The sequence below is a fragment of the Nannospalax galili genome, unplaced genomic scaffold (assembly GCF_000622305.1).
Source record: "Nannospalax galili isolate Female #2095 unplaced genomic scaffold, S.galili_v1.0 scaffold206, whole genome shotgun sequence".
NCBI classification, from domain to species: Eukaryota; Metazoa; Chordata; class Mammalia; order Rodentia; family Spalacidae; genus Nannospalax; species Nannospalax galili.
Window position 1 is genome coordinate 9,351,093 of NW_008358101.1, and position 15,962 is coordinate 9,367,054.

The window sequence follows — 15,962 nt, forward strand, 5'->3', positions numbered from 1 at the left end:
AGATGGATTTTGTTTCTTAATCCATTCACTTTGCCTGTGTCTTTTGACTGGGGAGTTCAGTCCATTGATATTTAAGGTTATTATTGAAAGGTGTGTATTGTTTACCATCATTTTGATTGCTCTTTGTGTTCTCTCTGTAATTTTGTATTTCCTAGATTATATCTTTTTTATTTTATTTCGTTGCCCCAAGGTATAGTTGTTTCTCTGCTCTCTGTATTGCTTCAAGTATTCTTTGAAGGGCTGGTTTTGTGGACTTGTATTCTTTCAGGCTATTAATGTCATGGAAGATTTTTCTTCCCCCCTGAACTATAATATACATTTTTGCGGGGGATAGTATTCTGGGCTGGCATCTATTGTCTTGTAGTACTGGAAATACCTTGGTCCAGGCTCTTCTGGCTTTCATAGTTTGCATTGATAAGTCAGCTGTAATTCTGATGGGCTTTCCTTTGTATGTGACTGGTTTTTCTTTTGCTGCTTTCAGTATTCTCTCCTTGTTCTGTACATTTAGTGTTTTTACTACGATATGTCATGGGAATTTCTTTCTGATCCAGTCTATTTGGTGTTCTGTGTGCTTCTTGTATTTGTATGGGGATGTCTTTCCTTAATTTGGGGAAATTCTCTTCTACAATCCTGTTTAAGATCTAGTCAACACCCCTGAAGTTCTTCTCCTTCCTCTATTCCTTTGATCTGGATTTTGTCTTTTCTTGGTGTCCCACATTTCTTGCATATTCCATTTCTGTTTTTGTTTTTGTTTTTTTAATTTTCCATACTCGTGGTCCAATTCTTCAACTTTATCCTCCAGTGTTGGTATTGTTTTCCATTTCATTCATTCTAGAGGTGAGGCTTTCCCCTGTTGTTTCAAGTTGGTTTATTGAGTTTTGCACTTCCTTCTTCATTTCTGCAAGAATTTTCTTCAATGTTTCTCTTTTGTGAATTCATTCTGAAGTTTATCTTTATCTTCTTTTAGCTCTTTGATTTGTTTGTTCAGGTGTTCTTAAAATTGGCTGACTTCTTTGATCATTTTATGATTGTTCTTTTAAATTCAGTGTCCTGGGTTATCTCTAGGGGGTTCTCCTTGTAGAACTCTTTTACAGGATTGGTGGGCTTTGGTGGGGACATAGTGTTTTGGCTTCCATTTTATTATTCTTTCAATGTGGTTTTGGCATGTGAATTTCTTTTGTTGTTTATTATTCTGATATGAGAATTAAGTTGAAGTATGCTTCTGTTTGTATTATCAGGGTGCCACCTAGATCCTTTCTTTCTTGGTTATGTAAAGCTGGTTGGTACAGGTTTCAGGTTTTCTCAGGTTTAATTTGGAAGGAACTGATGGCTTCATATCAGCTATTCAGGAGTACACACAGAAGCCCAATTCAGGGTCCACTCAATTAGAGGGAGGCCAGATCTTGGCATTCTCTGACGGTCTGCTGAGATCCCAGCCTTAGCCTCCCAAAGCCAGATCTGCTCTGGGGCCTTGGGAGGGGCCTCACAAAATCCCAGGTAGGGGGATGGTATGGCCCAATTTAGGGAAGCTCACCACCATGTGGAGGTAGGATCCAGGGGCCGTTAGGCTGTCTCCTGGGTTCTCAGGCCCTCTGGTAGTTGGAGGCCAGCAGGAGGCCAGAACCTGGCAGTCTCTGGTGCTCTGCTGAGCTCTGAGCCACTATCCCGATGGAGGTCCAAACCCATCTTCTCAGGCTGTCTGCTAGGATCTCAGCCTTAGTCTACCAAGCCCACTTCTCCATGTCTATGCTGGGATTTTGTCTCGTTTGAGTTTGCATAGGACTTGTGCATTCTGTCAGCACTGCTGTGTAGTTGGTATGAGTAACTGACCAGCTGTCTGGAAGATTCTGTAGCCTTGTAGTCCACCCTCTCTGGCTCTTACAATCTCTTTCCACACACATACCCTTCCACAATGATCCCTGAGCCTTGGGAGGCAGACATTTGAAATAGGTGTCCTCTTCAGGGATAAGTATTCTGAAGCTTCCTGCTCTCTGAATATTGACTAATTATGGGTTGAACTGGCTATTTCTTTGTATGGGAGGTTGTACTGCAAATTGTAGAAATTTTTGAGGCATCCTTACCTTCTGCACATATATTCTTTATTAGGTTTTTAAAGGAAAAACATAGCCAGGAATTTAGTAAACAAGGGCAGAGAATTTGATTGTTTGATGAGTGTCACTAGCCATCTGAAAATGCAACCATGTCATTACATTTTCAACCTGGAGTATGTAGGAAAAAAATGAAAGTTATATTCTTTGTTTACGAGGATGAGTTATTGATTTATACAGGACTCAACATACAATTGTTTTGGATTTAAATTTGGTAGGGTCACCTATTGTGTGCCTCACTTGAGAAATAAAAGATCATGGGTCTGGATGCCATTTGCTTCTTCCACCTCTTGAAGTAGTGTTCCAGTTTAGAAATCAGTCACCAACCCCTGCCAGTCAGCATCTAATTAGATTTCATAATTGATTTCAAACGCATTTGCTGAATGTTCACATAGGTAACCTTAAATGCCGTCTCAAAGGGAGAGACTATTTCTCTTCTCTTTTTGTTTTAAAATCGGATTAGTATATATAATTCATTAGCTAAGCTGTAACCCATTGACTGGTTGCTTTAGACTGTAGTCGATTATGTTTTTCACTAAGTATGCCTTACTTCTGTTTGCTTGTATTATTGGATAAGATGGTCGAAGTTGTCAGGACCTCTAATTGTGAATTTATTTATTACCATTATTACTATTATTGTTGTCATTATTATTGTGTGTGTATGACTGTAAGCTTGTGGGGGCCATAGTGTTCGGGTGCTACAGCACGCGTGTGGGGCTCTGAGGACAGCTTTGGTAGTTGGGTCTCTTCCTTCCACTGTGGGACCTGGGAGTGGAACTTGGGTCTTTGGGCTGGAGAGCAAGCGGCTTTGCCTGCTGAGCATCTCCCTAGCCCCTACTTTTCTTCATTTCCTCTTCCTCCTCCCCTCTGTTCACCTACCTCCCTAGGCTTCTTTCTTCTTGGGTTTCTCCTTCTTCCTCTTCCTGCACCTTCAATATTGATGAGTCCAAAGATGAGCATTTGCATGGCAGCTTTTCCATATCATGATATCTTTATGGATGCCAAAGTCTCTTTTTATAATACTTGAATGAGGATTAAAATGAGAAATTTCCTGTTATTTGATAGATACTAAACACACCAGTCATGTTTCTTCCAATATAAAATGAATGCAACAACTATGTTTTATCTAGATGGTGAAATAAAACTCAATCCAGAAGGGGATTAAAGACTCAGAAGTGCCACAAAATTGAAGTGTATAGAATTTTAGGATGATAAGGCAAGTCGACCTGGATTTCTTTCTTTGACCAGTTTAAAAACAGTAATAGCCTTGTCTTGAAATGCCACATTCTTAGTCTAGCAGCATATTTGCAAATTCCTTTTATTTCCCCAGTTTGTTTCTTTGTTTCTTTGTTTGTCTTTTTTGAGACAGGGTCTCCCTGTAGACCCATCTGGCCTAGAACTCCCTATGTAGACAAGGCTGACTTTGAACTCACAAAGATCCACCTGCCTCTGCTCCCCAGTGCTGGGATTAAAGGTGTGCACCACCATACCCGGCTTATTCCTTTTTGGCTACCCAGTAAAAGCATGTAACTTTAAAAAAACAAAACAAAAATAAACAAAAAACCCAATTTGTTTCTCCTGTGTAGAAGACTTCCATTGCTCTTTGATAATTCTGTTTAAAAGAAAAATGGCAGATTTCATAATCAGGACGTGCTAATTTATTAGCATAGTTCTAACTACTGATTTATTGCTTTCTTCTAACACTGTTCTTCTGTAAAGGAAATGCTTTAAGAAATGAGTTTCTATTGAGCAACCAGCCATGTAGAATGAATAATGCAGGATCAACAATAAAAGACTGAGCCAACTTCCTGGGAGTTCATTCTTTGGTAGAGGCTAGGATAATAAGCTGTAGGTTCAAATCTAGGCATTCTCAGACCCCTTGTAGTTCAGTATGCAGAAAGCCTTGAAGGAAAAGCTAGATTCCCTAAGTGTAGCACGTATGTAATTTCACAAAGCACATAACGCCACCAAGTGGAGTCAGTATTGCTTTGGAATAACTGCCATCATTAAAAACAATATAACAAATGTCTTATGTAGGAAAACGTCAGACTCAGAGAGACCATGTGAAATGTTACTTGGAGCTGTGCAGGGCAAACCAGAATTCAAAGTGTTGTGCCCAGTTCGAGAGACCCCCCCCCAAAGACCACCAAGGAGCCGACCGATGCAAATACACAAGGGTTCTTTTATTGTTGCAAGCTTAAGCTTGGGTCCACTCTGTCACCGACTCAGCAAATCTCAGATGTGAGACCCCTTGCTTTGGGAGACAGAGGTTTTTATAGGTTTATTTCAGCAAGCTCAGCAAGTAGGGGGGTAGGGGGTCTCCAGCCTGGCAGGTATCTGATTGGTTGCACCCCAGTGCCAAACCATAAACTGCTGGCTTCAGGAAATCTGAAAAGACATTTGCTGAAAAGATATCTGGAGTTTTAGTACTTTCCTGTCCCCGGTTTATTGACCATTGGCGGGGAAGTTGTTCTCTATTCGTTCCAAGTATTGTCGTTTTTCTTGGAACAGGGCCCAGGGCTGGGTCAGTCCTATGGAGGTTTTATCCAAGATAGAGTCACTCAGGTCTCTCAAAAGAACCTGTAGTGCCTAAAGGGAACACATTGAAATGTGTGGAGGGCAAGTTGTTTATACTATGTGGAAAATTTCTTGAAAATTTATTTTATTTTCAATTATGTGTATAAGTCAGGCACAAGGAGAGTGTACATGTGTTGGAGCATGCAGATGCCCGTAGAGTCCAGAAAAGGGCATCCAATCCCCTGGAGCTAGAGCAGGTGGCTGTGAGCCACCTGACTTGGGTGCTGAGAATCAAATTTGAGTCCTCTGGAAGAGCAGTACTCCTTTTCATGGCTAAGTCATCTTTTAAGCCATATAACCAGGTTGGTTTTTGTTTTGTTTTTGTTTTGTTTTTTATAGATAATGATGAGGGGCAATAATAACGTGTGTGTAGGAAACATGTCATGGGGGATAATAAAGATGCTGTGTGATTCTGGCCCCACAGGAAGAGACCACCTGGGCAGAAAGGGCGGATATACTTCTCAGCCAGGAGCTGTCTCTGCTCTGACTGGATTAAGGGAACAATGATGATTTTTTTTTTTTTTTTTTTTTTTTTTTGGCCTTTTTGAGACAAGGTCTCCCTGCAGCCCCAGCTGTCCTGGAACTCACTACACCAAGCTGGCCTTAAACTCACAGAGATCCACCTGCCTCAGCCTCCCAAATCCTGGGATTAAAGGCATGCACAACCACTCCCAGAGGGAGCAATGATTCTTGAACCATGAAGTACAGCCACTGCAGGGTACGGTCTGCTCTCTCTCCACTGTCCTCAAATCTGTGTTCCGGAAGATATTTAAACCCCTTTAGGGCAGAAACCAGACCAGCTTGGCATATTGTTCCCTAGGAGCCTTCATCACTGCTGGACACATGAAAAGTGTTCAGGGAGGGTTAGTAAGGAAGTTTGAAGGGCACTTTTCAAAACATCAACTATTATATGTAAACTAGAAAGGAAGTATCAAGAAAGAAGAAAATAAACAATGAAGATTCCCTTGTTTCACACATTTTGACATGTGTTATATAAAGAGACATATGTATGTTCTACAAATTGAACAACCAAAATATTTGAAATTGTCCCTGCTTGAATCTGGTAACTGAACCCTTGCTTCTAATGAGTCCTTTGCTTCTGTGTGGGTGTCACAGATACAACTTGCCTGAGTCTACTGCTGACCCTGTCTGGTGTTTGTATGAGGTGCTCTCTTTGGTTCCTTCTTGAAAAAAAAAATCATTTTTTTGTGTATGTGTGTTTTTCCTGCATGTATGTAAGTGCACCAAGTGTGTACAGTGCTCTCAGTGGTCAGAAGAAGGTGTCAGATCCCCTGGAACTGGCTACAGATACTTGTTACCCAGCATATGGGTAGTGGGAACTGAACCTGGGTCCTCAGGAAGAACAGCCAGTGCTCTTAACTGCTGAGCCATCCCTTTGGCGTCTTGGCTCCTTCCTATGTGCTGTCCTCCCAAGCAGCTAGGAGAAGAGCAGTGGTTCTCAACCTGGGGAAAGATGTGGCTCTAAGAAAACATTTAACAAAGTCTAGAGATAATTTTGTTGTCATAATTAAGAGTTGGAGAGGACTGTAATATAATACTGGAGGTGGGTTAGTAAATATCCTCCAATGCTAAAGACACAGTCCTAGAACACAGAGGATTCAGCCCAGGTGTAGAAGTGTGAGCTGTGAAACGCCATTGGCTAGTCCCATTAACTGTACTTCATAATTCTTACCCTCAGAGACAGTCACATGGGCATACCACAACATGAATGAACTGAAGTATCACCCTTTACCATGTATGACACATTCTGAGGTTTCCTATGATATTGAAACTTGAAAATGCTCCCCAGAACCCATGGTGTTTATTTTCCAGGCAACTAATTAATAATGAACCTGGAGTTTGCAAAGGATATCTATGGTTATAGGGGAAAGCTCCAAGATTTAAGTGTCAAAAAAAAAAAAGCATTTGCATGGCAGCTTTTCCACATCATGATATCTGTATGGGTGTATCTATCTATTTGATAGATACTAAACATACCAGTCATGTTCCTTCCAATATAAAATGAATGCAACAACCATGTTTTTTCTAGATGGTCAAATAAAACTCAATCCAGAAGGGGAAATGAGAAAAATAAACTCCTTTCTCCCAAGGGTATATTAGGCTTGGGCTACAGCCAGGGTGAAGCTGAGCCGTTGAAACTTCTGAACAAAACAGCTTAAAAGCCAAAGAGGTAGGGAGGAACTCTGGCTCCTTCCCAAGGTCAGTGATGTCTCTGATTGTCAAAGCCTGCCATGCTCCCAGATCCTTCACCACTGTAGGGTCTAGGCTGCTCTGATTGTGTCCTCAAAGTGAGGGCCACTAGCAGAATGAGAATGGTTTGATGCAATTTCAGGGTGGTGGTCATGGGTGCCCTACAATGGGGACCAAGAAGCTCTTCCTGGGACTCCTGGTAACCTTCTAAGAACAGAGAGACGCTCCTTCTGTAGGATTGTATTATTAGCCATAATCCCAAAGCTCATTTTGCTTCTGTGAACTAATTAATTCATTCATTTGTTCATCTTTAGTAACTCCAAGAAGCTACAACTATGGCGGGGAAGCCCTTGTTTCATTACAGCCAGGCCCGGGGTAGAATGGAATCTGTCCGGTGGCTCTTGGCTGCAGCTGGAGTAGAGGTAATGCTCTGAGAAGGGTTAGCTTCAGATGGACTTTAAACTGATTATATCAAATGACTTCTTCACATTAGCCAGGAGATGTTTCTGCTGAGTGGGCTCTAAAGAATTGGGCCTTGTTTGTGCTCCTTAGTGCGCACCTGTAATTCCAGAAGTCAAGACTGGAGGATTGCCCAGTTCAGAGAGCCTGTGCTGTGGAGCACGACCCTTTCTAACAAAAGAGTTGCTCCTTAAATTAAAATTACCAGTTTTTAGAATATATATGAACAGATAGGACATAATAAATATATAAATTTGTTTCTTCAAACAACACAGACAGTAAAATAAATTAAAGGAATGTGTACACCATTTTAGATTTAGATTTAAAATGTCAAAAATAAGCTGGACGTGGTGGCGCATGCCTTTAATCCCAGCACTTGGGAGGCAGAGGCAGGCAGATCTTTGTGAGTTCAAAGCCAGCCTAGTCTACATAGCAATCTCCAGCTGTGGCTACAGGGAGACCCTGTCTCAAAAAGACAAAAAAAAAGTCAAAAATAATTCATGAAATTTATATAAGAATTATAAATATGAATATGTAATATTTGGTAACACTAATGAATTACTATTGTTTTATATGTGATAATGTATTTGTGTTTTTTTCTAAACAGCTCTTCTGGTTTAGAGGAACATATTGAAGTGTTTAGAGCATAAATACATAATATCTGATATTTTCTTTTCTTAAAAAAAAACTTAAAAAATTTTTTTTTAATTTTATGTGTATGTGTGTATTGCCTGTGTGTAGGTAAGTGTACCCGGGTTGTGCAATGCCCACGGAGGTCAGAAGAGGCTGTTGGATCCCCTGGGACTGGAGTTACGGACAGTTGTTAGCTGCCATGTGGGTGCTGGGATTAGAACTCAGGTCCCCTGCAAGGGCAGTCAGTGCTCTTAACCGCTGAACCATCTCTCCAGCCCCAATATATCTGATATTTTCTTAAAATAATTTGGAGGGGTGCTGAAGAGATGACTCAGCGGTTAAGAGTACTGACTGCCCTTGCAGAGGACCTGGGTTCGATTCCCAGCACCCACATGGTGGCTAAACAACCATCTATGACTCCAGTTCCAGGGAATCTGACACCTTCTTCTCACCTCCACAGGCATTGGATGACACGGGTGCACTTACACTCATGCAGGCAATACACCTATACACATAAAATTAAAAAAATAAAATATTTTTAAAGGATTTATTAAAATTATCTGAAGAGAAGGCCTGGGTGAGTCACAGATGGAGAGGACCCTGGTGGAGTTGATGACTAGTGAATCTTAGAGAAGTGTTCAAGGAGCAATAAAGTACTGTAGTGCTTGTTGTGAACATGTTAGAAATTTTTATAACAAGAGAATTAGTATTTGAAGTTTTAGTAAATGAAAGTACAGAGAAAATAAAAACCAAAGTTGACAGGCAGGCAGGAGTGGACAGTGACAACTGCCTCTTAAGTGTGGAACAAATTCTTCTGTTTATTAAGACCTTGCTCAAATAAAAACTAATCAATGGATGAATAGAAAATGCTCTGTTCCCATATTAAAGTGAGGGGACACATGCTGGGAGAGCTCAAGGGATCATGCCCAAACACACAGCTTTTATGAGGTGCAAGTGAGATTGATTACAAGTCAAATGAACATCAAATACAGAAATATTCATAATTGTTTCCACTGACTTTATTTTTGATAGATTCTGCCTATCAAGTCAAATAGATGTTGTACAAACTAAACTGACTGGGGGTTTTAACACAAGTTCCTGCTGTATAGCCTAGGCTGACCATAAATTTGTGATCCTCCTGGCTCAACCTTCAGAGTGCCAGCATCGCTTTGGCATGTGCTACCGTGCCTGGCCAAACTGATTTTTATATTTGGAGCAAATGCCAGCAACTACTCAGACCTTCAGATCAACTTGAGAGCCCTATTGTGTGCTGCCTTTCTTAGCAAAGTGATTGCACCCAGGGTAGGCTTTCAATTTTTAGAATCAGATAAGGAATAAAGTAGATATACACCAATATTCAATTGCTTTTTAAAAAAAAAAAAGATTTATTTTCAGGGCTGGAGAGATGGCTTAGCAGTTAAGAGCACTGACTGCCCTTGCAGAGGACCCAGGTTCGACTCTCAGCACCCACATGGCGGCTACTAACCATCCTTAACTCCAGTTCCAGGAGAATCCAAAGCCCTCTTCTGACCTCCAAGGCATTGCACAACACGGGTGCACTCACTTACATGCAGACAATTCATTCATACACATAAAATATAAATAATAAAACATAAAATATTTAGGGGCAGGAGAGATGGCTCAGTGGTTAAGATCACTGTTCTTGCAGAAGGCTTGGATTCGATTCCCAGCACTCACATGGCAGCTAACAACTGTCCATAACTCCAGTTCCAGGGGAATCTGAAGCCCTCTTCTGACCGTCGAGGCATTGCATGACATGGGTGCACTCACATACATGCAGGCAATACACTCGTACACATAAAATAAAGATAATAAATAAAATATATTAAATTTTTTAAGATTTATTTTCATTTTATGTGTATTAGTATTTGTTTGCATGTATATATGTGTACCACATGCATGCAGTGTTCATGGAGGCCAGAAAAGGGCATCAGATCCCCTGGAAATGGAGTTACAGACAGATGTAGCCACCATGTGGGTGCTGGGAACTGAACCTAGGTCCTTTGAAAGAGCACCAAGTGCTCTTAAGCACTAAGTCATCTCTTTAATCTCAATACTCAGTTGCTTTAAAGAGAAAAGAAATAAAAGGATGGTATGAAGAAACTGCAAGTTATCTCAGAATTCTAATGACAAGTCATCCTTCTGAAGCAGTTAACACATACTTGTACATTTCTAGGTGGTTTGAATGGCATAGTGAACTCTTTCTCATAACTATACACAACAGAGAACGTGTATCTGTGTCCATTTCATAGATTAGAATATTAAGATACAGAAATTTAGTAATGATCGTAAGGTCAGGTTAATACACACACAAAAAAAGTCATAATGAAACTGTGAGTCATATCACACCTGTGTAGCTGCCCTTTGTGTGCTGGGAGCTGAACTCGGTTTCTCTACAAGAACAGCCAGTGCTGTTAACTGCTGAGTCATCTCTCTAGCCCTATTGGTTAAAGTTTTAATGGAAACTCACATGACTATACAACATCATGAAGTTCATCATCATTATTATTACTACTACTAATAATAATAATACTTTATGTGGGCACTCTAAAATTTTCTTTTGGTTTGAGACAGGGTCTCTCTATGAAGCCCTGGCTGACCTGTAACTCACTATTTATACCAAGCTGTCCTCAAACTCATAGAGATCCACATGCCTCAGCTTCAAATGCTAGAATCAAAGGCATGCACCACCACACCCAGCCTGAATCTTTATTTTAAATTGAGAGTCCCACATATTCAGGAGAAGAAATTGTAGTTACAAGATTTAACACTGTACAACATCCAGGACTCATGTCACCAAGGGCAGGGGTATAAATTAGGAGGCCACATTGACAGAGGATTGGAAGTTGTTGATCCTTGTCACATCCTATGCTGAAGACCAGTGACCTTTTCTGATCTTATTTGGAGATGAAGAGTTTCCTAAAATAAAACAGTTCCATAATCAGACAAATTTGGCAAGTGTTTCCTTATTGGGAAATCCTTCCCAAACTGTGAAGTTGCCATAGTTACTGGTGGGGATCAGGGTGAAAGTGAAGGGAATCTTAGAATGAGCAGATATGTGCTGTGACTCACAACCCTCTTTTTGGCAGATTGAACATAAATTTCCAAATATCCATAATCAGATTCTGGTGTATACTGCCAAACTCAGAAGTATTACCTCACTCTTACTATGTATTCAAGAAGATGTATTCAAATCAAAAAGCCTACAATACTATAGAAAAAACAAACAACTCATTTACTGTTTCTGCTTTCTAGTATGAAGAGAAATTCATACACACTAATGAAGACTTGGAAAAGCTGAGAAGTGGTAAGACTAAGCTTCTAAAGGGCTCAGATGAGGGTGTCCACTAAAAACCTTAGGCCCAGGAAGTGCTGGTATATTTATAGAGTGATCGAATAGGGAAGCAGAGCATAGTTCAAATTTAAGGGATGGGGGCTCTTTCAGGCACATTTGAGACTCCCTTAAGGTGGAAAGGAGCTGGACCTCTGAGTATTTGCAAAGGAAGTATCCCCAGTGCCTTCTCCCTACTGTCCCATGCTATCTACAGTTGAGCTCTCTTGTCCAAGGACACACAGGAATACCCATCAGGCAAAAGGAGGAAAAAGAAGCCCAGCATGCTTCTTTCCTCTGCTGGCTCGACCAGGAGATTCCCCAGAAGTTTTTAAGGGTTGATAATGAGATGGTTTTGAATGACCATAAGTCCAGATTAGAGTGTGAGGGGGTCAGGAAAGAGAAATGGCTATGAGTCATGAGGCCAGGGACACGTGACTTCCTTCTACTCAGTGTTCGGTCTGTGATTAGAAGAGCACACAGAGCCCTAGAGATGAACTTGGCTATCTGAACTGACCTTGATGTCAGGCTGATCTCCTCATTGTTTTCTATCCTAATTTCACCAAAATATCTAAGAAAAAAAGTCAACACAAAGAAACCCAAGTCCCTGGTATCTATCTGGATGGGTAGTAAAAACAGAAATGAATTAGCAAGCTAATGAATAAAAAGGGGAGAAATCAAAGATAAAGAACTATGAGAAGTTCCTTTAAACATTAATTGTATTTTATTGGATATGTTGCAATGTTTATTAATGCTTAATAAACATTCTGCATGTTTAATTCTTTTCATCTTGAAAGCACGCCACCCCCTTTTTCACTTTTTTTTCTTTTTTTTTCCCTAAAAGATGGGGTTCTGATGTTCCAGCAAGTGCCCATGGTGGAGATTGACGGGATGAAGCTGGTACAGACCAGAGCCATTCTGAACTACATTGCCTCCAAATACAACCTCTATGGGAAGGACATGAAGGAGAGAGCCCTGTAAGTAGATATTCTGTTTCTCTATCAACAAGACACCATAGGAAGGATTACAGTCCTTTACTGAATGGGCACATCTATGGCAGGGGGCCATGAATTGCCTTGGTATTTATCCTGAGTTTAACTGTGGCAGAGTCCTATGGAGATGAGGAAAGGGTATCTTGGGTGGATTCTGGTGACTGTGATCATCACTGAGGATGATCTCAGACACAGCACAGAGACAGAGGTTTACTATCATCAACCATGAATTCAGGAGGACAATGGAACCATCACTCCAAGTGGTTGCTTCCAGAGGCTGTACTGCAGCTCTTTACAAAGGATAGAGTAATGAACTGTCTAGAGATGGAAGTTGTAGCACTGGAAGGATTTCATTTGCTGACTTTTGATTTCCAGAACTTAGCATAGTGAGGACCAGATAATTATGTGGACTAGTCCAGTGGACAAGTATTACTAGAGACTGGTTCCCAAGATCCTGGAGTCACCTGACTCATATCATGTAGATCTAAAGTAATTAGACTGAATCAATGTCACCAAACCTGGTAGATTTCCCCCAGTTATGATGGAAGTTGGCTGAAGAGATGCACTTTGGGAAAGCGCTCCCTGCCTGAGTATAAAGATTTGAATTATAACCACCCCCCAGCACCCATGCAAAAGCTGGGTACAGTAACATGCATCTGTAACTGCAATCTGACAGCAAAGGACAGCAGATCCCAGATGCTTGCAGCCAGTCTAGCAGAAATGGCCAGTCTAGCAGGTTTCTTAGAGAACCTTTCTCATTAAGGTGGAGACCACAGAAGATGCCTGACATCAACCTCTGGCGTCCACATGCACATTCATGGACAAGTGTGCCCACTTGTATCTGTATATACACACACATATACAACATACACAAACACAAACTAAAAAAGTTCTTAAAATGAAATCTGGTATGAAATGCTGGCAGTTTCTCAAACAGTTAAATTCAATAATGTCAATGACCCATTCGTTGCTCAACCTGGTGTATTTTCAAGAGAAAAAAAAATATATATATAGCCTTATCTGTTTTTACAAAGAAACTCATAGCAGCATTTATAATATGCAAGCTATGGGAGAAATCAGAGCAAAATTTCAAACTAGACATTTCTGGTATGCTTCTCTACAAAATAACCCACCAAAGCAAGGCAGGAACAGCAGCTATTTCTTGGGAAGTTTGAGACAGAGTGCCCAAACACTGCGCTGTCAACTGGAATAAAGGCCGCAATGCAACATTTCCAACTAGTGCCCAGAAGAAAGTCTATGATTATGAAAGTCACTCTTACAGGAAATTGGTTGGAGCATACCAGCTGTGGTGGCACATACCTTCAATACCAGTACACAGGGGTGGAGGCAGGCAGATCTCTGTGAGATGGAGGCTAGCTTGGTCAGGTTCCAGGACAGGTAGGTGTCACAACGAGATAGTCTCAAAAAAGAATGTGGTAGAAGTAGCCAACTCATCAAATGTACATACCAACATGGGGACACAGGAAGCATGAAACAAGGTGACATGATGCCACCAAAGGACCTCAGCAGCTGTAGCAAGTCCTCAAATAAAGGAAACCAAATAAAGGTTGACAAAGAACATCAAAGAATGATTTTAATGATACTTAGTGAAATACAAAGGAACACAACCAAAAAAATCAGAAAGAATTCCTGATTTGAATGAGAAATTCAGAAAGAAAAAGACTAAACATAAACAAAGCTGTCAGAGATCTTGGTGCTAAAGAATTTGATAACTGAAAAATATAGTTGACAAAATTGACCGAATTGACTAGGCATAAGAAACAATCTCAGAACTTTCCAACAGGTACTTCATAACAAAATCAGATATTTTAAAAATATTTTATTATTTTATGTGTGTGAGTGTATTGCTTACATGTAGGTAGGTATTACGCAATGCCTGTGGGGGTCAGAAGAGGGTGTCAGATCCCCCTGGAACTGGAGTTACAGATGGTTGTTAGCCACCATGTGGGTGCTGGGAATTGAACCTGGGTCCTCTGCAAGAGCAACCATTACTCTTAACTGCTGAGCCATCTCTCCAGCCCCCAAAATCAGACTTTTTTTAAACAGAAAAAAATAATGAATAAAGTTAGTGTTAATGTATAATAAGAATTACAGCAAAATGGCTGATACTTTGCTAGTGGGGAAGTAAGGTGTAACCTACTGATGCCCTATTAGTTTTTAATCTAGAAAGTCTGAGGCACAGGTTGTTTTTGTCTTTCAGGATTGATATGTATTCAGAAGGTGTGGCAGATTTGAATGAAATGTTTATTCTCTATCCCTTCAACCCACCTGGGGTCAAAGAAGCAAACCTTGCCCTGATGAAAGAGAAAGCCAAGAACCGTTATTTTCCTGCCTTTGAAAAGGTTCCTGGAAGCTGGTTTTATTTAATTATTATTTCTATTTTTATTTCATGTGATTGACTGTATTGCCTGCATGGATGTAAGTGTACCTGTGTCAGTTAGTGACCACAGAGGTGAGAAGAGGGCATTGGATCCCCTGGAACTGGAATTACCAGACAGTTGTTAGCCACCATATGGGTGCTCGGAATGGAACCAGGGTTCTTCGTCAGAGCAGCCAGTGCTCTTTTTTTTTTTTCAATTCTACAGTCTATAATCTATTAAAAAACAATAGTTTATGGATAAAATCATTGTCATCTATTAAGACTCAAGTTTAGAGACTTCCTTTTTCAATCATAGTTTTGTACCTGACAAAATATATTTCTTTTTTTTTTTTTTAAAAAAGAAGAAGTATCTTTTTTTTTTTTCAAAGGGAATAGGAGATAGTTTATTCTGGAGTCAAATGTGACTGACAATGGCCTGAAAACACAGATTCAAGTTCCCCCAGATTCCATGCTCCTGTGTGGTAACATTACATTACATTTTTAAAGTATCAGAACAAAGAAAAATCATAAATCAAGACACTTCAAATACATTGGTGGATACATTCAGCAGGCAGGTCACAGCAAAACGGGGAGGGAGTTTCTACTATAGGTCTCAGATGCTATCTGATGACATTCTCAGCTTTTTGATTGGTGGTGTGCTAAGTGTTAGGGTTCCAATAGCAGCCCCCTCCCCCTCCCCAACAGGGACCTACAAACTCTGCTGAGAAGCACTGCCTTTCCTCTGACCTCCAAAGATAAGCAGAGTTCCTCTTATCTTAAGAGGAAAAGAAGACACTTCCACACCCTAATCCTACCTGCTTCCCCCTCCGTGATTCCACACCCTAATCCTACCTGCTTCCCCCTCCCTGATTCCACACCCTAAAGCCCCCATATGTAAAGTCCCAGCTCACAACCCGTGGACATTCTTTCCTGGACATCTTTCCCTGACTCCCTTCCCTTCCCCCATTCTCTACCTATCACTAAGTTAATACATTTTTTAAAATTAAATAACTTATTGAGAATTTCATACATGCATATAAGGTGTTTTGATCAAATCCATGCCCTCTTCCCCCTCCAACTCCTCCCATATCTCCCCATCACTTTTTTCTGATAACTTCATGTGCTCGTTCTTCTTCTTTGATTTGTTTCTTTTATGGGGCTTTTGGCTACTCTAATATTCCCACCTCTGAAGAGATAAACCTAAAATCTTTTAAGGGTTAGATAAAAGCTCCCAAATATTTTTGACATTT

At 40.5% G+C, this 15,962-nt stretch overlaps 1 protein-coding gene across 2 annotated transcripts in view; it reads left to right on the top strand.

Moving 5' to 3' along the window:
• LOC103752503 (glutathione S-transferase A6) overlaps positions 1-14,695 on the top strand; it is a gene marked incomplete at its 3' end in the record, with an annotated part of 18,480 nt that extends 3,785 nt beyond the window's left edge. The window contains 5 exon segments of one of the 2 annotated variants that reach the window (XM_029557799.1): positions 3,239-3,324; positions 7,211-7,318; positions 11,265-11,316; positions 12,185-12,317; positions 14,554-14,695. In XM_029557799.1, the coding sequence (XP_029413659.1) occupies positions 7,232-7,318; positions 11,265-11,316; positions 12,185-12,317; positions 14,554-14,695 (414 nt within the window). 2 annotated transcript variants of the gene reach the window in all.
• Between the last annotated feature and the right edge of the window lie 1,267 nt (positions 14,696-15,962).